Genomic DNA, 26,910 nt, shown 5'->3' on the forward strand with positions numbered 1-26,910 from the left:
CCCAACGGTTCCAACCACGTGCCAATGTTGGGCCAACATTGGCGCAACGTCGCGGGTCAACGTCTGCCCAACGTCGAGGGTCAACGTCGACCTAACGTTGGGCCAACGTCAGCGCAACGTCCTCGGCGCAACGTCCGGGGTGATTACCTGTCAACCCATACGGATTACCCATATTCTTGAAGAAGTAAATTTAAATTTTGATTTAAAGCTTTCGTGACTGCAGGGATTCATGTTATTGGTTATTTCGGTAAAGTCACGTAGATAAATAACAATAAAATAATAATATTTTATTGTTTCCCTTCTACGTGACTTTACCGAAAGAACCAAGAATATGAAGGAAATTTAGTTTTTAAAAAATGTGTTTGTGTTCCCCCCCTTGTGATGGATGATCGTTGAGATTTATAAGGGGCACGGGGGTGACCAACAAGGTCTGAATTGGGCTGCAACAAGGTAGGGCACTCATAAGGGGTTGATAGGTGTGGGGGTCAACGTCAGTGCAACGTCGGGGACAACGTTCGACCTAACGTCGGCCTGACGTCGCGGGCCAACATCGGTGCAACGTCGAGGACCAACGTCCGGGGCCAACGTCCACGCAACGTCGAGGGTCAACGTCGGCGCAAACTTCCGTGCCGAACGTCGAGGGCGAACGTCGGCGCAACGTCGAGGGCCAACGTTGACGCAACGTCGAGGGCCAAGGTTGACGCAACGTCGGGTGTGGGTGTCGCCCCTCCAGTGCGACCGGGAGAGCGCGGAGGAGCCATGCACACGGACGCGTCCGAGGCTGTCCGCGGCCTCATCAAGAAGAAGGACGACGTTGAGGCGCAGATCAAGGCCCTCCACGAAGTCCTCGAGTCGGTAATTGCTTCTGGTCCAATTTCAATATACTATATAAGTTTACTAGCGGTCTTTAACAAACAAAGAAACAAAAAAAACACACAACGGCGAACGGCGACTTTGTGGTGTAGGCCCCCGTGCCGTTTACGTGGCGTGGTGATTGGGGAGTGTGGCGAAGCGCTTGTGTGCGGTGTTCGTTTTAAATCTTTCGTGATCTTCAAGCTGTGCTCTGTTGATCGATAACTGATGGAACAAACGCTTGCCGACGACCTCGGTGCGTCGTTCGGTAGCCGTGGAGCTGAGGCATTGCCCGCCGAGTCGAGTTTATACGCCAAGTATTAGTTGCCGTTTTCGATTCTCGGGTTTCTTTGTTTTGCGTTTCTTAGGTTTCCTACGCGTGTGTAAAATGACTCTTAAAAAGTCAAATGCAACGCTTAATCGGCGTTAGAATACGCTATCTAAATATACAACGCTTTCACAAGGGTCGTTGTTTAAAACGGACTGATGCTTTATTATGCTCTTGTCAAAATGTGTTACATTTCCTATGCTTTCATTAGTGCGAGCGGTGGCGCAGTGGTTAGCGCACTGCACTGTAAACCAAATAGCAGACGTGCGTTCGATTAAACGGCCCCGGCAAACATCAACGGGGAAGAGTGGCGACGAAAACTTAAACAATTTTTTTTATTTTATCAGGTAAGGCCCCACTGAGCTGTATAGCTCTTTTTTTCAGAAGCGACCTGGCAATCACAAGTAATAGCTCAGAAGCGGCCTTTTCGCGTGGACATTTATAGCAGCCAAATACTCTAAACGCGTGATGTTGGTTATAAATGTGGAGGGGAGAACCGGAGGACCCGGAGACAATTTCACGCAACCACGGGGAGAACATGCAGACTCCAAATATACAGCAACAGGCGTCAGGGTCGTGATCGAACTCACGACCTCCTGCATACCGGGTGAGGTAGTTAACATCTCCTAGCCACCCGTGACTCCCATCTGAACGGATCCTGCGTCTTCAGCATGACCCACGGGACGTGCAGAGGCCCACATCCAGCAATAGATTGACAAAGGCTGGAACAATTTTTAGTTGTGCTGTCTTTGTCTGCCTCGCTTCTACCATCCGTATTCGATGCAGGTTTCTGTCAACCTTAGAGTCGTTTTTAATCGATGGGAAACGCAACTCGCCTATCACGTTTTCGCCGCTCTGGCTCTCAGGTTTGTGGATTTCTCGACGCTTTCCTGGTTCGGTCTCCACGATTCCTCAGTTTTCGGTGATACCGCAACCACCTTCCCTCAATCTAACACACAGTAGGCTTTTGCGACCAATATCCATAATACAGGGTTTTTTTTGGGTTAGGTCGCGTAAATATATAAATGTGTCGTTAAACCTGCCACCACCAGACACAGCCAATTAGTTAGGTTTGTCACCTAAACAGAACATGCCAATTCCTTACTATTCAGTTCAGTTTATTTTCAGTTCAGTTTATTTTGGTACAGCCCTGTGAGCCATTCGGCTCTTGAATCGGGTGCAACCACAACAAACAAAAAAAACACGAACAAGAAAAACATCTTAAAGTGACTATGTGACTGTGCAAACAGAAAATCCATGGAAAAAAAACAGCTAAAATATTCCTGAAAAAATCACCGTACACCAACGCTGTGTGCAAAAAATCCCAGTGGGATGCAAGTCAAACAACAACCACCACAAAAACTTAGATTAAGGCCATCAGTCTAACTCCGTACTACAACAAAACAAACATGTCCAAACCAAAAAACTTTTCCAAATCACCAAAAAATAAAGCCATAATTGCAACGTAACAGTGATCACAAGGACTGTGACCGAATTTTTACAATAAACTACATAAATAACATGTAACACCAAATCCTAGAGCCATAGCTGGCTGCATGAGTTACTCCACAACAACAGAAGCATCGGTCGGAGTATCAAATTTTTCAATGCACCTTTAAGATCAGCACGCTAAATCAAAATACAGATAATGCTTTGCAGCGTCATCCGGAGCGAAACATTTTATTTTATTTTACGCCAATGAATAGCAGTGGCAGCTAGGAGTGTACAACTTCTCGAGCAGTTTTGAGAGAAGATCTCATTGGTAGCGATTCAAGTTGCAGTTTATTGGCAAAAGCATTCCAGACTCTGGGGGCATCAATAGCAAAGGCCCTTCCAGTTTTTTTACGGCAATAGGGAATGTGAAGCTGGTAAATGAGCGAAGACCTGAGGTCAAATTTGTTCTTTGAAACAGAGAGGAGATCCAGCAGGTAGTCTGCAGATTTTTTTTGTTTATTATGATTATACCATCAGTAAGTGTACATAATGTACCCGCCTGATGCTCACCCACCTCGACCGGCCTTATCACTTGCATGTTAACATTCTAAGTGATCCTTTTCCTTGCCACGTTGGTCTCATTTCCAGCACTAACACTTGCAGGCCTCTTTTCAGAAATGTTGGGGCTAAGATGTTCAATAAAAATACGAAAATAAGGCAGAGACCAAGGAGGAGCAAACACGTCGGCAGACAAGCGTGTCTTTTAAAAACTTGGTGAGCGCTGCGTGGCTCAGAGCGTATTATGATAAAATGTAATAACAAATGGTGTAACAACATTGACAAAATTATCGATTTTTTTTATGTACTCGTGATCGTGAATCGTCATAATTGAATCACGGAAATTGGTTGCTGGTTGCCTCGGAGCGTTCATCGCTCTCATTGGCTGAGCGAAAGTAAATAAAGATGGCGGCGGGTGCATTTCCGATACCAGCGCTGCTGCACATTCAACCACTGCGTTTAGGCTGTGGGGAATCGTGATGTGGCCTTGCGTGGGTGTGTGGGTGTGAGCACATCTGTCCGATTTGTATCTACCTGTGTATGAGGCACCTCACTTGCCATGTGCCATGGTGTTGTCTCCACCATCCGATGGCAAATAGCGTCCGTCACGATGCGAATGAAGGCAGGATTTACACTGGGAGGCGCTAACGTGCCTGCGCCATGTGCCCTTACTCCCGTCGCAGTTGCCAATGCCGGTGTGTTGGAGAGTAAAGCCACAACATTTACAATCTGAGTACGACGTTTCGCCAGTAATTACAACTAGCTTCATCAGGCGACAGCCAGATTTGGCTTCCCTCACTCTGTGTCACTGTGTTGTTCATCAGCAGGGCAATGTGGGGATGAAGGGGGAGCTTGTGGATGCCGAAGGCTTTCCACGCAACGACATCGATGTCTTCCAGGTCCGCACGACGAGGCACAGCATCATATGTGAGTATGCTCATCCGCACATCGGTGGACGGTTACACAAATCCCATCAACAGCCAATGCCATTGACCTCAGCACACCTGCCTGGCTTTTAATTTCCGATCTTAAAGTTTCCCCGCCATCACACTTTCCCCTTGTTCCAGTGCCTAACTCCAACATGCCCTTGTTATTGGGGGGAGATTGGCAACAATATAAGTAGGAGGATTCTGAAATTAGTGACCAGATAGGCTCAGGTCCAGAATTATGGGATTCCTCGTGTAATTCCAAGTACCAAAGGCTGTTGAACCTCCATTAGAGAGACAATGACACCGCAACAGAGTAGTGGACCTTCGGGGGCCAAAGACATCAACAGACACTGGAAGAGAAGTAGCTACTGCTCAGTGTCCTACGAGCCACCAACTATCAAACTATGACTTAAAGTATATAACAAACTAAAGGAAATGCAACCAGTTACAGGACGAAATAACCCACCGCACTCACGGAACAGAAGCTGAGATGTGTAAAACCTCGTGCCAGGGCTTGTGTTCTGCTATAAACCAGCTCCCGATATCTAACAAGATCAGGTGCATTCTGGGTAATTTGGTCCTGAACTTCCAAGTTCCAGTGTGCAACTCCGGACAGTGCTTGAAAGCCCCCCACTCCCCTCCCCCGTGTGTTCTGCATGCAGGCCTACAGAACGACCACAAGGCGCTGATGGCCGACATCGAGGAGGCGCTGCACAAGTTGCACGCTCACCAGCGCAAGAAGCACGAGAGGGACTGCATGGAGACGCAGGCCGCGGTGGCCCCAGCTGTGGCCTTCGCCCGCGTTGACACCGTCTCTCCCGGCTCGCCGGCCAGCATGGCTGTACGTTGTGGCTCATGGGGGGTGGAGGCATTTCCTGGGTCTCCTGTGGATTCTTTTGTGTGTTTGTGTGTCCTTTATACTAGCTTGCTTGTGGGTCCTGTGTATAGCTTGCTTGTGTGTACTGTGTACTAGCTTGCTTGGGAATTCTGTGTTTACTGGCTTGTGTGCTGTGTACTAGCTTGCTTATGTCTCCATTTGAGTGTTGTGAGTTTAATACTTCACGCATGACAGTAAATGTGCTCATGGTCTCGCTGTGTGATGCCACAATCCACTGCTCGTTTTACCCATCATCGTGGCATGCAGGGCTTGCTGCAGGGGGATGAAGTCGTCACGTTTGGCTCTGTGACCCCGCAGAACTTCCAGAACCTGCAGAACATCGCCACAGTCGTGCAGCACAGCGAGAGGGTATGCATTAGCCTGTATAATGATTATAATAGATTTTGAATCTTTGGAATTCATGCCATTATTTTTACGCAATGCTGTCACGAAAGCACTATGTTTCACAGATGGGAATAATCTGTGTCATTATTATTATGCTTGTTTAGCCAGGAAAGTCTCACCGAGTTTCATGACCTTGTCAGAAGGGTCTCTGCCAAGCTTTGCAGTTGGGGTTAATGATTGCTTTGTATAATTCCAGTTGAGTCATTTGAAATCTAAAACAATTTTGTTGCGAATGTGGACTGTGACGCAGGTGCACACGGAATGCAATTTTTCTAATTACGTCACGGGATCTTTAACATTCACTGTGAAGCAGACGCTCTGTATTTATGGTCACTGTGTAGTCATGATGGCAGCACCGTAATGCCGTACGCCCATGATTCTCGATGTTTGAAGTTGGATATCTCAATTTTAAACATGGGAAGTTGTGTGATTACCTATGTTTTGTACAGTGACGCCTGTGACCAAATCACACAGAATGCGCCCAATCTAGTCAAGATCTTTAAAGCTAAGCAGGGTTGTTTCTGGATAGTGCTTGGATGGGTAACCACCATGTGTAAGACAGGTGTCAGCCGCCCCTGGGATACTTCGTGGTCAGCAGAGGGCAGGGCAGCAAAATCCATTGCTCTGTAGATGTATGCTCCCGTGTCTATGCTCCCCCTCTTCATCAACTCACACTGGCCAACATGGTGATGTATGGTCAAATAATCCTCACGACATGCACTCACGAGTGGGGAGGCTCTCACCCAACAGTATGTTGCCTAAAGAGCTGTACATGTATGGTCATGTGCGGTGGGGACATGTCTTTACGTGCTTGTTTCTTGATTCCCAAATTGCCTGAGCAGAAGCCACTCAGGGTGTCAGTGCTACGAGGCGGCAGCTTGGTCACCTTGACCCTGACCCCGCAGCGTTGGAGTGGACGAGGCCTGCTGGGGTGAGTTCGACAGTATAACCCATTGACTGACTGGGGAAGACCTTCATCCAGCAGTCGAGAAATCATGACTTGTATATGAAGACCAATGCAGATATTTAATTTGAATTTACCACCTAAGTGGAAAAAAAACCTTGTCATGTTTATTTTCCAGAGGACTATAACCATGGATGATAATAATTGTGATAACTAATGTGGATGTAATGCTTTTTCTTCTACACAATTCAATTAATGGCCATGATTCTCCTTAATGGTTGGAACATTTACTCTGCCTATTGACTAATGTGCAAAGTCAAGCACAATCAATAAGAGACATTTTAATAACATACTCTATATTTACTCTTTGGTTATTTTGGTAAAGTCACGTAGAAAGAACAAATAAATTAAATAACAGCATACGACGTTTCAATTGCAACACAAGCAATCATCATCAGGCACAAATGAAAGAGAAAACAACCTAGTAAACTTAGAAATGTCATGCAGAGTCGGCTAACATAACAGTCAACACCCTACCTGGTTGGCCTATGTGTGTGTCTCTCTCTGTGTTACCTCTCTCTGCTTGTGTGTCTGTCTGTGTGTCTCCGTGTCTGTGTTTTGTCTCTCAAATTTAGCATTCTTTGGAAGAAGGTAATCAACCAGGTAGGGTGTTGACTCTTCTTTGGTTCTTTCGGTAAAGTCACGTAGAATGAGAATAAAATAATAAAATAAAACAATTAAATTCTCACGACGTTTCGGACACAACACAAGTAGCCGTTGTGTTGTGGCCGAAACGTCGTGAGAATTTAATTTTATTATTTTATTCTCATTCTACGTGACTTTACCGAAAGAACCAAAGAAGATGAATCCTTGCAGTCACGAAAGCTTTAAATCGAAATTTAGGGTGTTGACTTATGTTAGCCGACTCTGTGTTGTATTGCATTATATTTTTAAGTTTACTAGGTTTGTTTTCTCTCTCATTTGTACCTGATGATGATTGCTTGTGTTGCAATCGAAACGTCGTATGCCTTTATTTTTCTTTCTACGTGACTTTACCTAAAGAACCAAAGAGCAATTCCTGCAGTCACGAACGCTCCAAATCAAGTTTGATACTCTATATTTGTTTAATACATTTATTTGTATTGCTTGTTTTGTTTTAATACATTGTGATGTGTTAAAAGTATTGTGTTGTGTTTGAAATACAGAGTCGAATTTTGCTAATGAGACTTAAAAACTTTCTTTATCAAGTGTCGAGGCGGTGGAACTGAACTTGTGGCCAAGGGCTGCTGGACACCCGTGAAATAGAGCTTAATAGATCATCAGATGCCACCAATATAAACAAAAAATCTGATTTTGAAGGTCTGGAGGGGCTCAAGGGCCGGAGGGGCCTGGGTACCAGGCCATGGAGAGAGTGGAAATTGAACAAGAGACGTAATTTCATTCCTTGAACCAGGGTCCATGGCAACCTCGCTACTTCTTGTTAGTTTCTCATTCCGCTTGTCCTGGTGAGGGTTTGCGGCGGCAGCATGTTCAGTAGGGCGGTCCAGACCTCCCTTTCCCTGGCGACAGACTCTAGCTCTACCTGGGGAATTTCCATGCGTTCCCAGGCCAGACAAGCGACATAGTCCTGCCAGCGGGTCTTGGACCGGCCCCGATAATGTAAAAGAGTAAATTCCCAAACATTACACACTTAATTCAGTGTGAGGACAAGACATAATACGTGGGTATTTACATTAAATGCATGCAAACTTATAATAAACGCAATACTTTGATATGTTTGTTGATTTTAATAAGAATGTTAACACGTGTTTTTCATTTTTTATTTCACAGCTGCAACATTCTTCCCATGGCACGGTGATAATTTTAACATTTTTTTTGCTGCAGGATGGAATATATGCACAAATATGGGATTGCTTTTTTCCAAGGACTAACAAAAAGTTCTGTAATGTATTGAAATAGTTTCAAGTGTGGTAGCAATTATTTACTATGTGCATATAACTTCAACACGGACGTGTCTCGTGCTCTTTACAGTGTGGAAATATTGTCTAATAAATGCTTCAATTACTTTAATCTGTGCTGATTTGTAAACTTATTTGCTCATGTGTGGTTTTTAGTGGTGGTACTGACCGATGGTGGCCCCAAAAAATAAACTATTTTTGGATACCTTCCTTTCAATGTATAAACCCCGAGGGAAATTACAGAAGAAATCGACAAGAGATATTTCGCGAGATGAGAGAAATGCGAACAAATGCAAGAGGTATAATTATATGAAAGAAGGTGCAGATGAGACAAGCCGAGTGAAATTATAGATGTAGACAAGAAATGGATGTAGTGAGATGAGAGAAGAGATTCAAGATAGATGAGAGCGAGGAATTGGTTTATGTATTCATTGGCTTGCTCTAATTAGGATTAAGTTGTACATTTGAATCTGGGACCACTTGAGTTGCCTAGTGCCACCACTAAATGGGTTTTCTCCAGACTCCCAAAACCACCTGGGCTTTGAAGTGGCCACGAGATGGTGGTACAATAGGTGGGTTCATTAAACTACCAGATGTTCTCGCCAATGGCCCTATTAAGATATGGATCCTAGCTGGAGGCAACACTGTCGTCCCTAACACTCCTGGTGACAATGCCGACACAAGCCATCCCACGCACCTACACCGTCAAGTAACCGAGAGGACTCGGAAAGTACTCATTGTGCTAAAGAGTATGGTAGTCATGTATATAGTACTCAAGTGTATTGCGTCCATGAACTGATAACCAGTGTCAAAATGCGTGTTACATTCTGCTCAGTTGGACTCGTATAATACTCATTGTTACTCGGAGTGCAAGTGACAGACCACGTGTTGCATCCAGCGCATCCGCACCATCTACCCAGTTAAACATGCACGTTGAGCCAACGTTGGGTCAACAGTTCCAACCACGTGCCAACGTTGGCATTCTTACTGGATAGGTAACTAAGAGAACTCGTATAATAGAGTACTCATAGCACGTGGACTAACCAGATGCAGCAGCTAACACGTGTTAGTTGCATCTCGCTATTGAATGTGTTTATATTAAATCATACATGTCAACCCATACGGTTCACCCCGTATTCTTGTACAAGGAAATTTATTTTTTCAGGTCCATACGGGCCGTCCATAAATGGCGAATGACGTCACGCGATTTTGGACGATTTTTAACCTCCCCCCCCCCTTCGTCACACGACGTCACAAAAAGTCAGACCCCCCCCTCAAATATGACGTCACAAAGCTCTGCCCCCCCCCCAAAAAAACATGCTCAAATCGCTTTAATATATTGTCATTGTAGTGCGTATTTAATGTGGCGCTGCACTCTGATGTTGTAGGAGAAAACATTTAAAAAGTCTATTTAATTAAGTAGAACATGTTTTGATTTAAAGCTTTCGTGACTGCAGGGATTCATATTCTTGGTTCTTTCGGTAAAGTCACGTAGAAGGGAAACAATAAAATAATAAAAATATAAAACAATTAAATTCTCACGACGTTTCGACTGCAACACAAGCAATCATCATCAGGTGTGAAAACCACAACAAGAAAATTTGAAAAAAGTGGCGGTTATTTTTAACGTTAGCACCACGGAGAGCGATTTGACAGTTTGTTCAGATGGACGAGTCCATCTATGTTCGGAAAAGAGGAGGGGGGAGTCGAAAAATAATGGATGCGGTCTGAATGCCACCTTAAGCGTGAACAATTAATTAAGACCCGAAATGGTCCTCGGCGCAACGTCCGGGGTGATTACCTGTCAACCCATGCGGATTACCCACATTCTTGAGTAAGGAAATTTAAATTTTGATTTAAAGCTTTCGTGACTGCAGGGATTCATATTCTTGGTTCTTTCGGTAAAGTCACGTAGAAGGGAAACAAAAAAAATAATTTAAAAAATATTATTTTATTGTTTCCCTTCTACGTGACTTTACCGAAAGAACCAAGAATATAGAACATGTCTATATTTAAAGTTGCGCATTTCGATGTGACGTCACATTTCTAAACCCCCCCCCCGCCCCTCGTCACACATCGTCACAAATGTCTGACCCCCCCCCCCATAGGTGCGTGACGTCATTTATGGACGGCCCCATACGGCGTACAGCCGTTTCAATATGGGGGGGGGGGGAATGTCTGTGTTTTTCCCTTGTGATGTTTTATTTTTTAGGATGAACGTTGAGATGCATCAGGGCACGGGGTGACCAACACGTTCTGAATTGGTCTGTAATAAGGCAGGGCACCGACAGGGGGTTGACAGGTATGGTTTATACTCTCTGGTTCTTTCGGTAAAATCACGTGGATAGAAAAAAATAATAAAATAAAACACGACGTTTCGGTCGCAACGCAAGCGTCCGTCTTCAGGTGAGATAAAATTATCTGCTGTTGTGGCTTTATATAGGCATGGGAAGGTGGTGGGGGGGGGGAAGGAGTTTGGCTGTGGGAGGGAGTTCACAGGGGAGAGGGGGGAGGGGTTCGTGGCGTGCATGGACGGGTGGGTGGGTGAGGTACGTGGCGATACAGCACGAGACCCTACCGTGGGAACTTCTCGTCGGGTTTTACGAAACGCGATTTGAGTGGCGGCCACCGTACCGCCGCGGGTCCCCCCGCGATGTCACTGTGTGGTGTGGGGGTCAGAGGGCGGACGCACGCGCTCGGGCTGCTGCTGTGTCGGGGGCGGCAGCCGGGGCGACTACGCGCAGCGTGGCGATCCCAACTCCCTGGGGAGGGCGGGGGGTGGCTGCTACAGCACCACAAACTACAACTCCGCGCAAAACTTTAAAGCGTTTAACGTCACCTTCGACGCACGCACTGAACGCCGTCGGCGGCTCCCGCGCCCGAGGATGCGGCGACGCGTGACGAGTGGGCCGAGGTCGGCGCTTCGAGACGAGGCAGCGGCGGCGGCCGCATCTCCTCCGCCTGCTTCGTCGTGACCTTGGTGAGCGCGCGCGCGGCTCAGCCTCGCGGGTGAGCGGTGGGATATTGAAACCGAAACGCCGAGCCTGGCCCCTTGCTGATCTCTTCACTCGACGCGGGCTGTTGCTGACCCGTCCGGAGCTGTACCTGGCCAGCCCCGCGCTTTACCTTGCCCGACCAGCGCTTTACTTGGCCCCGACCTGGCCCTTACCTGAGCCGACCGACCAAGGCTGTACCTGACCCGTCCTTAACTGTACCTGACCCGTCCTTAGCTGTACCTGACCTGTCCCGGACTTTACCTGACCCGACCTTAGCTGTACCTGACCCGACCTTAGCTGTACCCGACCCGTCCTTAACTGTACCTGACCCGTCCCGGACTTTACCTGACCCGTCCGTAACTGTACCTGACCTGTCCCGGACTTTACCTGACCTTACCTTAGCTGTACCTGACCCGACCCGGACTTTACTTGACCCGACCTTAGCTGTACCTGACCCGTCCTTAACTGTACATGACCCGTCCTTAGCTGTACCTGACCCGACCTTAGCTGTACCTGACCCTACCTTAGCTGTACCTGACCCGTCCTTAGTTGTACTTGACCCGTCCTTAGCTGTACCTGACCCGACCTTAGCTGTACCTGACCCTACCTTAGCTGTACCTGACCCGATCAAGGCTGTACCTGACCCGTCCCGGACTTTACCTGACCCGACCTTAGCTGTACCTGACCCGTCCTTAGCTGTACCTGACCCGACCTTAACTGTACCTGACCCGACCTTAACTGTACCTGACCCGTCCCGGACTTTACCTGACCCGACCTTAGCTGTACCTGACCCGTCCTTAGCTGTACCTGACCCGACCTTAACTGTACCTGACCCGACCTTAGCTGTACCTGACCCGACCTTAACTGTACCTGACCCGACCTTAACTGTACCTGACCCGTCCCGGACTTTACCTGACCCGACCTTAGCTGTACCTGACCCGTCCTTAGCTGTACCTGACCTGTCCCGGACTTTACCTGACCCTACCTTAGCTGTACCTGACCCGTCCCGGACTTTACCTAACCCGACCTTAACTGTACCTGACTCGACCTTAGCTGTACCTGACCCGACCAAGGCTGTACCTGACCCGTCCCGGACTTTACCTGACCCGACCTTAGCTGTACCTGACCCGACCTTAACTGTACCTGACCCGACCTTAACTGTACCTGACCCGTCCTTAGCTGTACCTGACCCGTCCCGGACTTTACCTGACCCGACCTTAGCTGTACCTGACCCGACCTTAACTGTACCTGACCCGACCTTAACTGTACCTGACCCGTCCTTAGCTGTACCTGACCCAACCCGGGCTTTACCTGACCCGACCCGATCTGGGCTTTAGCTGACCCGACCTGTATTGTACCTGACCCGACTCGGACTTTACCTGACCCGACCCAGGCTGTACCTGACCCGACCTGTCATTTACCTAACCTGTGCTTTACCTGACCTGCGGTTTACCTAACTTGTCCTAGACTTTACCTAACCCCGGCTTTACCTGACCACGTTAGAATATTAACCGACCCGTAACCGGTTTCATAAACACTTTTAAGGCACATTTTGCTTCACACCGATTATATTGTAATAAATATTACAGCCTCTTGTCAATCCCATGGTAAATGAAGACCTCCCTGTGCCATTTCGGTGTGATTGACCATACTTGGTCAATCATACTTCACCACGCTGGTCAGTGCGGGCTGGGGAATTGGACGGGGGATGACATTGGGATGACGCAGCCGACATGACCGGTTCGGATATCACTTGCCACTGATGTTAGCCTTGGTCAGGAATCGAACTTGGGGAGGGACGGGTGCATACCGTGGTGCACTGACAACTGTGTGACCGCTCGATCATTTACACCGATTTAGCCTGGGAAATTTTCACGATAGTGTTTTTACACAAATGACCAGCTAGATTTTACTCGACCTAGCCTTGCCCTTTAACCTAATCAACCCGGGTCTTTTTCCCCGTCCTCGCTCAGGTCTTCACCCTACTCAGCCAAGGCTCCAAGCCAGCATGGCGTCGCTCGGGAGCCGGCAACTCCTCCTGACTCTTGCTGTGGCTACCAGGCGTCGGATGCCACCCTCCTCGGTCATTCGTGTCTGGGCGTCCACGGTGACAAGCGGCCGCAATATTGACAGGGAAGTTGGAATTGACGGGCTCGGTGGTCCTAGTCTATACTCGTGTGCCAAGCATCGTCTTCACTCAAAAGCAGCTCCTCCTTGTAACTCCCGGACACTCAGGAACTCGGCTACTCGGGTGCCCATTGTGGTGCCGAGGAACTGCTCGATATCCCTGTCCAGGAGCTACTCGCTGAGCAGCAGGAGCGCCACGTCGGAGCTAGACGCGGTGCAGCAGGTCCTGTCCGCCTCGGACCATGTGTGGAGGGAGGAAATGGACGAAGCCGATTGCTACGACCCCCAGGTGGACCCGCGCCGTTTCCAGCGCATGTCCGACGACTACGCGGAGCTGTGCTGCTGCGCCGAAGACGTGGGGTCGACTCCGGTGTCGCTGGACGAGGCGCAGGCTGTGCTGGCTGAGCTGCTGTGCAGGCGGGAGCACGCCCACGCCCACGAGCTGCTCGTCTGCCTGCAGGCCGTCGGCGGCGTAGAGGCCTGGTACCGCCGGACCCTGCACAGGGACAGCCGCTTCAAAGTTCTCCTCGGCCTAGTGTCGAGCAAGGTGGGCAACATGAACGGCCGGGAGCTGGTGAGCACCCTGACGGTGCTCTGCCGCACCGGACTGAGCCCCACGCACCCCCTGTACGCCAAGTGCGAGGCGGAGCTGTGCCGCCGTGCCGACGACATGAGCTTGGAGCAGTTGCTGCTGGTGGCCGACGTTTGGAGGCTGATCGGCTACCGCGCACCTCGCTTCCTGGAGCTTCTGTTCGCACGCGCGATGCGGGACTGGGCCGGGCTGAGCCGGCCCTGCACGGTGCAGCTGCTGTACATCGTGGGCGAGAATCGCGGCGCGCCGGATGGCCTCGTGAGCAAGCTGGAACAGCTGGTGGTGCGGCACGTCAGCGAGATGACTGCCGAGGAGGTAGGCGCCAGCTGCCTCGCGTTCTTCAAGTCGCGCCACAAGGTGTTGGCGCAGACGATGCAGCAGATCGGCGACAAGGTGACGACCGACATGCGCAGCATCAGCAACTTCGGCCTCATCGGGGTGCTCAAGCTGTTCCGGCTCACGCACTTCGACCACGTGCCCTTCCTCCGGCGCCTGTGCACTGTGGTGCCGACACGCTTGCCCGACCTTGGGGTACAGGGCGTGATGCACGTGGCACTCGCCTGCGCCGCGCTGCACTACCTGGATGAGCCGCTGATGCGTGCCTTGGCGGCGCAGGTGAAGAAGCGCTCCAGCTTCGGCCGGAGCAAGGACCTCGCCAAGCTCCTGTGGGCATTCGGGTCGCTGGCGTGCGAGCTGCCAGGCGCCACTGAGGACATGTATGCTGCGCTGGTGCAGTTGCTACGAGAGCGCAGCGCGCAGTTTGAGCGCTACCCCCGGCACATGGTGACGGCGCTGCTGGCGCTCGCGTTCACCGGCCGCTTCCCCCAGGACCTCTTGAACGAAGTGCTGAGCCCGCGCTACAGCAACCTCCTTGAGCAGAGGACCAAGGAGGAAATGAGGGCAGACCTCTACACGTTGGACGCATCGGTCGGCCTGGAGTGCCCGGGCTACGCCGGGAACCGACTGGACAGAGTCACGCGGCAGGAGATGTGGCACATGATGCAGAACAAGCTGACGATGGCGGCACTGACGAGGCCGGAGGTGAGCAAGGCGCTTGAGGCGCTGGCCGTGGTGCTGGGCGGGAGCCAGTTGGCTCAAGCTCACGCGGTGCTCCCGCACTCGCGATCCTATGACATTGAGGTTCACTTCGACGAGAGGGGGCGGCCCGTGCCCTTCGTTGCCAAAGACGTCGATGGCGAGCATTTGATGGCCATTGCTGGGAACCAGCATGAGCCGCCTCAGCGGTTTGAAACACAGCCAAAGGAGGTGGAAATCGCAGACGAGCTCATCTCAAAGTTGTTCAGGGGAAGGAGTGCGGGTGCCTCTCGCGGCGATCCAAATGTTCGCTCCCAAAAGAGCCCACTGGTCGAGTCCCTGACCAGAGCGGCTGGCCGGGTGCCCCTAACGGCCAGCCTCGTGCAGGCGCTGACCAACAGGGAGCTGCCGGAAAGTGGAAGGTCCCCCGATAGTGTCTGTGTGAATGAGCGTGCTACTTCACAATATCATCAGCAGCAGGGCCCTGTGAGAAAGGTGGCCATGCAAGTGACGAACCACAACAACTACCTGTACCGCATGCAGAGGCACACGGGGCTGCAAGCCATGAAGCGACGACAGCTGCTACTGAGCGGCTACACGGTGGTAGAGATCCCCTACTGGGACTGGATGCCAATGCTCAATGAGCCCTTGAAGAATCGAGTGGCCTACATTGAGAGGAAACTTAATTTTTGTAGAGTGGAGTGACAGGTGTGTGAGGAGACATGAGAGGAGAAACTCGCGCCAAACAGAGATGTCGGCGACCAGCCGGAAATTAAGTCCATGGGCATGTGGATAACATCTTCCAAGGGTCTTTAAGACAGCAGTACTGAATAGCAGGTTCCCAGACATTGCTGTGCACAAGCTTGGATTATTCCTTTGTATGCATGGGTTCTCTCTGTATACGTCAGTTTTCTCCCACATTCCAAAAAAATGTTGGTGAAGCTTTCCTGAATAAATTACCCTCTTTTTTTCAGGCCTTTGTCAATCCACTGCTGGATGAAGGCCTCCTCGTGCCTTGTCGGTCACGGGAATTGTTTCACCATACTTCATACTGGTTTGTGCGGGTTGGTGAAGGGTGTGGAGAAGGATGCAGGATCGTTTTACATATTGCTTGCCACTGATGTTAGCCGTGGCTGGGAATCTACCTCAGGTCATGGAGTTCATAGTTCATTCCACCAACCATGGCACCACTGTTCCACAAAATAACACTATGTATTAAAATACTACTGTCCATCCAGTGTTAATCTGTCATCACTGACCGATCAGAACACTCGTATTGGTCCATCATCACTGATCAGAACGCTCTATGGTGTTGATGCATCCTCACGAAAGGCAATGTAACCTGCGTTGTACACCCTTCGATTTGCCATATTATTTCCCGCCAATGCTGGACCAGACGGCGAGCTCAACTTGGGGAACGTGGGGCAGGTGGTGGGAATGACACGTTAAGTGGGAAATGCATTGTATTGATTGAGTGGCTGCTTATGTGAAATGGGAAACATAAAGATTTTATTTGAACCTCCTTTGGTATTGATCTGTCAGCAATGGTTGTGTGGTGCATGGTGAGTATTGTTAGTCTGGTGAGTGAGTGGTATGAGGTTGGTGGTGAGTGGTCAGTCATACAAGGTGATTGGTGAGTTTCTAGTGAGTGGACAATGTCAGGCGAATGATGTGATGAATGGTATCAGATGAGTCATATAAAGTGGCTGGTGAGGCTCAGGTGAGTATGAGTGATATCAAGTGACTGGTATTAGGTGAGTTACATCACCATATTTGTGGGATGGAGCATCTAGTGACGGGAACAAAACATTGAATGTTTACATAATTGGCTGTATTACACAAGCCCAAATGACGTCGTGATGTGATCAGATCTAGTTATTTTATAATATGCTTTGTAATTTCAAAAATGCCACTCAGTATGACTTCCCCAAACAGCTGGAGGCACTTTAATATCTGTTGAGCACCTATTGGTACCTTAAAAGTGCATAGCTCCAGTGGCTTCCTGATATCGGAAGGAAGAGCCTTCCATAATAGAGGTTTTTTTTTTGGGTTAGATCGCGTACCTTCCCGTAAACCACTACACTGCAACTTCTTCAACAAAGAAATAGCAAACCTCTTCGAACCTTTTGCTGAAGCCCTGTCGTCGTGGTTAGCAGACCTCAAAATCAAGAATATATCCATTGTCATTTCTTAGAATACATTAATCCCTCCCCCTCATTGGTCTTTGCACCTGATTGACTCACACGTGATGACATCACATTTATCCCTCTCCACAAATTCTGGGTTTACTCTCCAATGCACCGGTGTGCTGAACTTGTAACCAATTGGCATGTTTTGTTTACGTGACAAACCTTACTAATTATCTGTGGCGGGTTTAACGACACAGTTATATTTACATGATCTCACCCAAAAAAATCCATTATGGTTAATATTAGGTCGCGAAAGCCTATGTGTTAAGCCTTCGTGTTAAATTGTCAGCTCGTGAACATCATTGACACACACAAAAGTGGAATAGAATCGTCTGCCAAAGTTCCTTCCCGCACTCCTTTGCAAAGCGTACCCTTTGCATGCCCACCACTCCACGGAAATAACTGCATCTTTGTGCAACCCAGCATTGTTGAGGCACGTTCACACCGCGGCTGAAATGCAACAAATTTACAGCCGTCCACCACGGCCGACGTGGATGCACGGGAGGGTAAAACATTAAATTCCAATAAGCCTGTGTCGCATATAAGGTGTTTTAGCAGAATGTGATTCAGTTATCGAAGTTGTCGGTCATCGAGGCGGTAATTGTAAGTACAGTACTGTATAGGCAATATGTCGTCAACAAACCTGTTTATAAACATACATTCTTGGGCATGACTTTGCTCATTACCAAACTACAGCCGTCTTTAGGGTCTAAAATCATTCCCTGTAGTACATTTCTGGCAGAGGTTAGATAGTACCCGGACCCAAGGGATGAGGTTGTTCACGCGTGAATATGTATGCAATGGTTGTTGTGACCAATACATAACAGTATGCAGAAATGTAATCTTTCGAAAACTGAAACGAAAGGTATAATCACCGCCTAAATACCTGTTTGTATACAACATTTATCGTATACACTCCATCTGTGGTGCCACAGCCGCGGAGCGCCGCGACTCCCCCCTGCCCCCCACCCTGAGCACACGCACACGCAGCACACACTTGTGGTGTCCCGACGGGGGATCGCCTGGCACAACGGGTTTTCATCCGAAGGGCCCCTAGGTGGGAAGTCCCGCGGTTTCCCGGTGTCGGGAGATTGGCCAACCCTCCCAGGACAAATCACATTGCGGCGCCCCTAAATTGGCTTAAAATTGTGCACACAAAGGTTCACCGAGCCAGCCGCAATGAGTCACGCACGACATCGGGAAGGGGGGCTGGGGTGAAATATTAAGCAAGCAGAGCAGACAATGAGGTCAGGGGATCCCAACGCCACACTGGTAGGGTGTGTATTCACCAGCCGGATTAACCTTCCAGATAGAACAGGCTGAGTCAGGAATTAATGAGTTCGGGTGCAGAGACAATGGGTCGAAAAATTACGTAACGCGCCATGTAAGGGCAGAGAAACGGTTGAAAATCACAGGTAGGCGCACGATTGGCTGCGCTGAATGACGTAGCTCTGGATTTCAAAAGGCAAGGCATAAACAGGGGAGCGAAAAACGGTTCAAAAAGATCTGATCTTGGTCGCCAAGACCCCCCTGCCATCCTGCCTCGAGCCGCTCGCAGCATCCGTGTGATGCCAGCGAGTGCTGCCACGAGGCAGTGATAGGCAAAGTTTTTTTCGTCCTCCTCCCTCCAACTCTCACAGCGCCCGTGCGACGCCGTGAGCACAGCTGCGAGGTACGTGATAAGGCGTGTGAGTGTTTGGGGACTTGAGTAGCAGTAGGCTAGGCTCTGCTCGCAGAATATTCCCTCCGGGCAGTGCAGGGTTTGCGCCATGAATAAACGTTAGCACAGAGCATCGGTGCAGTGTTTGTGATGTGTGCAGAGTGGCTGCGTGGGCGGACGCGCGGCGAGAGTGAGGGCAGAACCGTAGCACGAGCGCTCGTTGATATAATCGCCTGCAGGTGCGCGCGCGTTCGCGCAGCTGCTTTAGCGTTAGCAGTGGTGTGTGCGCGCGGTAGGGTGTAATCGCCTGCAGATGCGCGCGCGTGCTCGCCGCCAGGGGAGCATTAGGGGTGGTGTGTGAGTGAGTGAGGGCTAACTCTGTACGGTGGTAAGTCAGTAGTTCAGCCATGTCTCTCTGAGGGGACGCTAGTGCCGGAGGGGCGATCACTCGATCCGCGGGGGCCCGGCGGGAGCTGAGCGATGCGGTGGAGGAGGGAGTGGAGGTGGTGAACGTAGTGCCCCACCTGCCCAGCGAGGGCGGTGGGCGGACGTCAGCCCCCACACATCCTCTTCTGAACAAATCGGGTCTTCAAATCAATACGGTGGCATTTGATCTTGACGTAATTCTTGACAATGCCATGTATAATTGTCACTGAGAAAAAGCTGGCTGCAGCAAATACAATCCCAAATGATGAACTGACTGCCCTTGCGCTTTGTTAATGGTCATTGTAACTCCTCGTCGGCCACCTCTCGCCGGCTCCCTGCAGATCGGGTCATCGGCCCCCCTGCGCCAGCACCCTCCCTGAGGGTCATAGCTAAGTGGCTGGCTCACCACCGCCCGGGGTTATCTCGCACACGCCCACATACACCACCACTAATATGAAGGCGGCTGCGTGCACGCGCGCGCCCCTGCAAGCGCTCGTTTTACACAAAGGCTAGCGCTAAAGAAAACAGCAGTATGAATATGCACGCGCACCTCCGGGTGGCTAAGCCCTAATCCGCCACACACAGGCTAGCGCTAAGGGCTGCGCAAATTTGTGCGCGCCTCCGGGTGGTTAAACCCTTAGCCGCTTGATCACAAAGGCTAATGCTAAAGAGTTGCGCGAATTTGCACGCGCACCTCGCCGTCAATACTATTGTTGCGCGTGTTCACGCACCCTAATGCGGCGTACCGCGGCACGACTGCACCGACGCCTGCAGCGATCTCCTCTCAGCACGCACGCACACGCTACAGCTCAACGCTCACTCTCCCGCGTACACCGTCCCCCCGTACAGTCGCACCACATGCAAATCACAGACGCCACGCCGATGTTCTACCCACACACACAGAAATCGCACTGTGCCGATACTCTGAACTAAAGTTTATTAACGGCGCAAATACACTACCTGGAGGGGGAATATTCCGCAAGAAGGGCTTGGCCTAACTCTCCCTACGAACCCAGTCACTCGAACGTCCTACCACGTATCTCGTAGCTGTACCCACGGCGTCACATGGACGCTGTGAGAGTCGGAGGGAGAAGGACGAGCGAAAACTTCAGCTATCACTGCCTCGCAGCAGCACTCGCTGGCATCACACGGATGCTGTGAGCGGCTCGAAGAGGCAGGTTGGTAGGGAGTGGGTCTTGACGGCCCGGAGGTTGAAGACAACTGACCAAAGTCGTCCCGGGCTACTCCCTTTATATCTTTACTTCAAAGGCCCAGGGTGGCATTGTACCGCGCGCCCAATCATGCGCCTACCCGCACCATCTCTACCGTGGCCTAATCCCCTCACTTCCAAGGCCCAGGGTGGTATCGTACCGCGCGGCCAATCATGCGCCCACCCGCACCATCTCTACCGTGGCCTAATCCCCTCACTTCCAAGGCCCAGGGTGGTATCGTACCGCGCGGCCAATCATGCGCCCACCCGCGCTGCCGTCCCTCTCCCTGTGACCGGCGGGCGGCGGCCGCCACCCATTGTCCTTTTGTCTTGCGCCCTTCTTGCTCAGGGTTCCGTCTTCTGTTCTCTACCCTGAGTTGTACCTCATTGCGGTTGGCCCGGGAAACCGTGGGACTTTCCCTCTAGGGGCCCTTCGGATTAAAACCCGATGTGCCAGGCCATCCCCAGCCAGGACACTACGTGGGTGCGCTGCGTGTGGGTGTGTGTTTAGTGCAGGGGCCGGGAGGGAATCGCGGCGCTTGCGGAGTTGCTCCACGGTCGTGGCACCACACAGTCTTCGTCGGAGCTGGAACGGAAGACTGGATTCGTTGCTGATGCGAGGAATGAAAATTATTTTCCCATGAAGGGAGCCAGTCGTAATCATCGCATCAATGCAATTTCTTTTCAATTGGCAAATTCTGAGTCTCGTTCCATTGCACAGGCCTCGTTCTCAATTGATATTTCGAATCAACATGACTGGCGCTCAAACTTTAAAACATAGCTTGTGAGGGGGGATTCCGGTGTCAACGTGTTCAAAAACTCTTGAGTTTTAAGCGACTGCCGAACATCTTATCTATCCTCCATATCAGTTGAGATGCACTGCTGAATTTCTCCCGGCAGACTCATCACCTTTTCGTTAATGGTGTAAATGTCAGTGTTGACAGGAGATCGAAAAGCACAACTGGAGAAGTAGTTTTCAACTTGGTTTTGATCACAAACATTACCATACATGTGTTGAATAAGTGCTGCCATACCACTCATTCGTTCTGCTCTTCGTTGTAGTATGGGATGTGTTTGGGTTATGTCTTTACCTTCCTTGTACTTGCACTACCTATCATGAATTTTGTACTGTTTGTTGCTGTAACGCTCTTACCCATTTCTACTGGACATCCGTGAAAAAGAGCTTTATAGCTCATCGGATTCCTCCAGTATAAATATTCAGATTCTGAAATGTGAATCCAATGAGGCCAAATTAACGTCTTTAATAATAAATCGCGTTGCCGCCAACTGCTTTGATCCAAATTGCTCACCGTAGCTTTTGGGCTTTTTGGAATGTACCACTCACTGACCGGGGGAAACGATACCAACAATTTTGCAATCACTTATCCTATAAAACATAAAAAACAAAGACACAGCATTATAAAAATTACTCTCTTGTACAATGATTAACAAATAATACTTGAAATAGGGTTAAGTTTTATCTGTAAAATTGCGAAATAATGGGATCAAATCCCCCTGTGGTTTGTAATGGTTTCTCTCTCCGTGAGTTTTCGCCACAGGATTCGCGGATAAATTATTTTAGTCAATTAAAATTAAACGTTTAAATATATTTAATTTTGTAATAACATTTAAAAACATTTAAAATATTAAAACACGTCGCAAAGAAACAGCGTTACATTTTGGGGGCGAGTACCGTGTGACACACGCGAAACTACTTTTATAGGTAAGATAGAGAGCACTTTAAGCTAAAGGTTCTTGAGTGTGGTTTAAAGAGCGGTAAAAAAAACTGATTCAGATGGCAACAAAACAGCAGTTCTTCAATAATATTGTGGCCTTAAAAGTGAAGTATATAATTAAGGCATTGACCCATCTTCATAGCACGTGCCATATTTTACATTTGAAGGCCACAGTGTTATTGACGTACGTATTTAGTAATCACTGCCAACACAGCTGCAGCATCACCAACATAATTTGTTCAATTGATTTTAGCTACATTTATTTGTTCAACTAAGTTTTAACTCAAGTGACCAAGGGATAACCACAAGTTAAAAGGAGTATTTTTTCCAGAATAAAAAAAACGTGCATCATACTATGAAAAATGTTTGCCTCCTCGTGTTTCCTGCCCGGGCCTCCTGTCTACCCCAACACCGTTGTTAATGCATTGCTTCATGCGATTGCCACCAAACAGCAGAAGTTTGGAAGACCGATACAAATTATAACAAAGAGGTGGGAGTAACAAATACAGAAATTGAACACAGTCCATTTAAAATGTTTTTTTTCCAGAATGTATAAACTCCAAGAGGTTAAATAATATATAAACCTTCACAATAAATATACCTTTCCATTTTAATACATAGAGCATGCTTTAGATATTGCTACTATAAATTTCCACATGATGAGCCACTTTAAGCCACCATTTGTTGCCAGGTTGCATCTGAAAACGAGCTATACAGGGGGCCTTTTACCTGCTAAAATATCTGCCACATCTACGCTTCCATGTAAGGAACGAAACAGGAGGACTTCTCCACAGATCTGGCTGTCGCCTGATGAAGCTAGTGGTAATTACTGGCGAAACGTCGTACTCAAGATTGTAAACGTTGTGCGTTGTGGATTTTTTCTCCAGCACACCGGTGTGCTGTACTCGTAAGGAATTGGCATGTTCTGTTTACGTGATAACCCTTACTAGTTTTATTCATTTGAAACTATCTACGTGACTTTACCGAAAGACCCAACGAATATGAACCCTTACTAGTTAGCTGTGTAGGGTGTTGGCGGGTTTTAACGACACATTTACGCGATCTAACCCAAAAAAACCTCTTAAGGAAGATTACAGCCGCCTCTTATTTTCAATCCTAAATATATATTTTGGCACGGCACATCCTACCCCGCGATCTGGACATCTGTGAAAACTGCTGGGATTTTCTGCGGGGGGAAGAGCTTTACAGCTCATCGGATTCCTCCAGCACGACTAAAACAAATTCTCGTTCATGGCCACCGAACACCCCCCCCCCCCAGGCAAGATGGCGCGCCTCTTTACACACCTTCGCATTTCGTCTCCCCACGTGACCACGCTTATCGTATCCCTGGCCTCCGGGCTAGTCACGTGCCCCAGGATCCCCCCCCCCCAATCACCCAATTCTTGCCCACCCCCCCGGTGCCCCTACCCCCCCCGGTGCCCCCCGCCCCTCTCTTTAACATCCGGGTCACCGCGAGCGGCGTCGCCATTTTGAAGGAACTCGTCGGGCCCCCAAACCCACCCCCACCCGCGTCCCCGTTCAGTGGCTCGGCGCTCGCTCGTTGCCGCGACGACACCACAGCGAGAGTCCTCGGCGCTTTGACTCTGAATGGGTGAGCAGACGCGGCCCTTCGCCGCTTCCCCGCTGCTCCCCGGCGTCCCATCATCGCCACCTCACCTACCGCTACCCCCCCCCCTTCGTCAACGCCGCCCAAGGGCGGGGTAGCGAAGATTCTGAGCGCCGCTTTTAGAATTCCTAGCGCGCTTGCGCGAGGGCTCGCTCCGGGTTGGCCGTCGGCGGTCACGCGGGCGGCGTCTCGGCCAACGGGGCGCCGCGTAGCCACAGCGCAACGCTTAAGCGCGCGATGGTTTACAAAGCCGGGCCGCGGCTGACATTTTCGTTGGCGTGAAAAGGGGGAAAAAAAAGCGATTGCCGTTCTGGATTTTTTTGGTTTGCCGCGCGTTTAAAGTCGGTAAGTTTTTTTTGTGTTAATCGTTACGATAATTAGGTGGCCCTAGTTAAACGACGGTGATTCCTCTGGCGTATAATTAAGGGGGGTCTGTTGTGCGAACGAGAGGCGGAGGAAGGGGGAAGCCGCGTGGTGTTGGTGGTGACTTAGGGAGGAAGCCGGTATCGCCCCGTGCCTCCCTCGTTATATAATCGTCATTGTTCTACTATATCTTAATACAATGGTAACATTTAAACAGAAAGTGTCCACGGAGTGCGGTAATACCGGTGGATGTTCATCATCCGCAGCCCGTGGTCTATCCACTGCTGGATGATGATGATGGCCTATCCGGAGTCGACGCCATCTCTCGCGATCCTTGGGGTGTGACAATCCGCAGTGCTCAAGAGGGATTATTTCACCGCTCCATCTCCACGATGGTGGTTACCCAGTTGATTTCGTGGCACCAGTTAGTGTCGTGGATGGCAGTAACATAGTTTCGATATCCGTCCGTCGTTCCGTCTTCATGAAATGTCCCACCCAACAAGCAAACTTTACGTAACGGTGGTAAGGCGTTCGGTGGCCAGTGTCATATATGTGTGGCTATACACTCGTGGATGTTTTAAACAAAATGTAGAGTGTAATTTCGGCGTATTGGGGAAGCCTTCATCCAGCAGTGGATTGATGTCACGTTATTTATTTTACATAATATTGTCTGTCGTGAGCAGTTACTAAAATATACCAACCACTTGCTTAAAATGGTTTCCGTAATCTTAATTGACGATAGACTAAGTTACTTTGTCGTTACATAATAATAATGTAATGTACAGTATTGTAAATAATGAACGTCATTTATTATGTGTATCATTAATTTAGTCATGCAATGTATTTTTTATTGTATTGCAGTTTACAATATGGTCCAGCAGTATAGGCAATCCACGCAAACCAATAAATAACACTTAAACCTCCGCACAGATGGCTACTAGAATCCCCTGGCAATGTTCCAAATCAGTGGGTTTTAACGAATACACGTGATCTGCCAGCCATTGTCTCAGTGTAGTGTGTATCCAAAAATATTTGGATCTGTTAGATTTGCCTTACACTTAATAACGTTAATCTAGGCTGCAATTATATTTCAGTTATGTATGTGTACGATATATCAAGAATGTCCAATGGAACACGGAGGCGCACGCATGGAATTACATTTGGGAAAAAGGGGAGCATAAGGGTTAGAACATACGCAGGCTAAATATAGAATTTTAACTGTGAATAAAAGTGGTCTTGGGTATGACATGATCGCTTGAAGGGATGATGGATAAGGGTGTCAAAGACAGGAACATGTTGGACAGGACCACCTCCGCCAATGTGCAGCTATGGGATCGGTACACTTGAGACGGAGTGTGTGGGAATGACGACTGCACGGGCAGCTGGCCTTCATCCAGCAGTGGATAGACATTGACAGCTGAATGTAATCCTCGGCAGGGCCACCACCTCGGCTTTATTGTTTACCCGCCCAGTCGTGTGGGAGGTATGGAGGGCCATTTGCTATTTTGGAGAGAAGGGATAGTTTAGGCCTGCGATGAATAGGCGAAGCGGCAGTGCCTTTACGTAATGGTGCGTTACACGTGTTAAGCCGCTGCCAATGTTAAAGGAGTAGAACGTGTATTCACTCACAAACTGTGTCCTCTGGGCGTAGTAAGTATCGACTTGGTACTGGAATTTCCACCAACTGCCTCGGGCGAGATGAGTGTTGCACAATGCTTGCTTTCAAGCACTTGAATGTGCCGAACATTTGCCGAATGTATGATTAATTGTTATCTGTTGGGGTGTGATGGATAGTGAGTGGTCTGGGGCGTAATGTGGCCGAGTGATATTGCTTCCAGAGCAATGTTTTTTATCTGGCTCGTGAAGAAGTGGCTGAGCTGTTGGTGGCGTGTAAGGCTTATTTACGTGGTTTGTGTAAACTGGCTGTTGTGAGCTCTTTTAAGAGGGCTTGTAAGAACATTTCATAATCGCAGATTAGGAATAGCTTGTTTAAGTATATTTAAATGAGATCGAGTTGCTTTTATGTTCTCTTGGATAGCCCTAGGTCCATATCGTGCAATAATTAACCATATGATTGCAGTCTTTGCTTTATGCTCACAATACGTGCATCACTTGTTCTCCTATACATACATTCTTTTCTATTCACGTATGTTACGTTTTGTGATTCGTGCAAACCTTGCAGTTTTAGATGTACCTCAAGATAAAACAGAATTGATTTTGAAACTCAATTATGACCCCCGAATCGTGATAAATCGGGTGTCGGTTGTAAAAATGCCTCGTAGTTACTCAAACTCAGGATCAGCACACTGTTCCGTTTAACAATAATATTCAAATGTTAGATCACAAATGGCTCAGTGCCGCTGACAGAATGTCACTAATAACACTGTAACAAAAAAATTGTACCTGGGTAGTAAGTTTTATTTCCGAATTGCTTATGCACCAAAAGTACAGAAAATGGCTATTATTCCCCAAAAACTTTGCTTTTGTGACCAGGACAGTGATATTTTGAAATGTACATATTTTCAATGAGAAAACGTGGTGTGCATTTGTCTCATTCCTTCACATAAAACCCTGGTCACAAAAGCAAAGTTTGTGGGGAATAATATCAATTTTCTATAATTTTTAGGCATAAGCAATAAAAAATATATAACACCTATTACCAAGGGACAAAAATCGTGTTACATGGTGTAATTCCGCAGACGGC

General features: G+C 48.8%; 3 protein-coding genes across 6 annotated transcripts in view; all 3 read left to right on the plus strand.

The window, feature by feature from the left end:
• Positions 1–488: 488 nt before the first annotated feature.
• On the plus strand, positions 489–8,357 carry PSMD9 (proteasome 26S subunit, non-ATPase 9). Of its 2 annotated transcripts, none has more exons than XM_032976630.2 (6): positions 489–855; positions 4,000–4,099; positions 4,764–4,942; positions 5,246–5,347; positions 6,226–6,314; positions 8,118–8,357. In XM_032976630.2, the coding sequence occupies exons 1-6, from the start codon at positions 760–762 to the stop codon at positions 8,143–8,145; spliced, it is 594 nt and encodes a 197-aa protein (XP_032832521.1). In that variant the 5' UTR covers positions 489–759; the 3' UTR covers positions 8,146–8,357. The 2 variants fall into 2 exon arrangements, with proteins under 2 accessions (XP_032832521.1, XP_032832519.1); XM_032976628.2 differs by having other exon boundaries at positions 490–855; positions 3,997–4,099.
• A 2,440-nt stretch (positions 8,358–10,797) lies between these two features.
• On the plus strand, positions 10,798–16,517 carry FASTKD5 (FAST kinase domains 5). Of its 2 annotated transcripts, none has more exons than XM_032976635.2 (2): positions 10,798–11,254; positions 13,215–16,517. In XM_032976635.2, the coding sequence occupies exon 2, from the start codon at positions 13,250–13,252 to the stop codon at positions 15,698–15,700; it is 2,451 nt and encodes an 816-aa protein (XP_032832526.2). In that variant the 5' UTR covers positions 10,798–11,254; positions 13,215–13,249; the 3' UTR covers positions 15,701–16,517. The 2 variants fall into 2 exon arrangements, with proteins under 2 accessions (XP_032832526.2, XP_032832525.2); XM_032976634.2 differs by having other exon boundaries at positions 10,799–11,225.
• Positions 16,518–23,681: 7,164 nt separating this feature from the next.
• Positions 23,682–26,910, plus strand: part of KPNA5 (karyopherin subunit alpha 5) — a 38,904-nt gene continuing 35,675 nt past the window's right edge. Inside the window, exon 1 of one of the 2 annotated variants that reach the window (XM_032976679.2) lies at positions 23,682–23,828. In XM_032976679.2, coding sequence (XP_032832570.1) covers positions 23,825–23,828 — 4 coding nt within the window. In that variant the 5' untranslated portion in view covers positions 23,682–23,824. Of the gene's footprint in view, positions 23,829–23,875; positions 24,189–26,910 lie in introns of those variants that run through there. The other variant, XM_032976680.2, reaches the window with a different exon arrangement.

This window comes from Petromyzon marinus, chromosome 60 (genome assembly GCF_048934315.1).
Source record: "Petromyzon marinus isolate PM22_M1 ecotype Great Lakes invasive population chromosome 60, UKy_Petmar_22M1.pri1.0, whole genome shotgun sequence".
Taxonomy (NCBI): domain Eukaryota; kingdom Metazoa; phylum Chordata; class Hyperoartia; order Petromyzontiformes; family Petromyzontidae; genus Petromyzon; species Petromyzon marinus.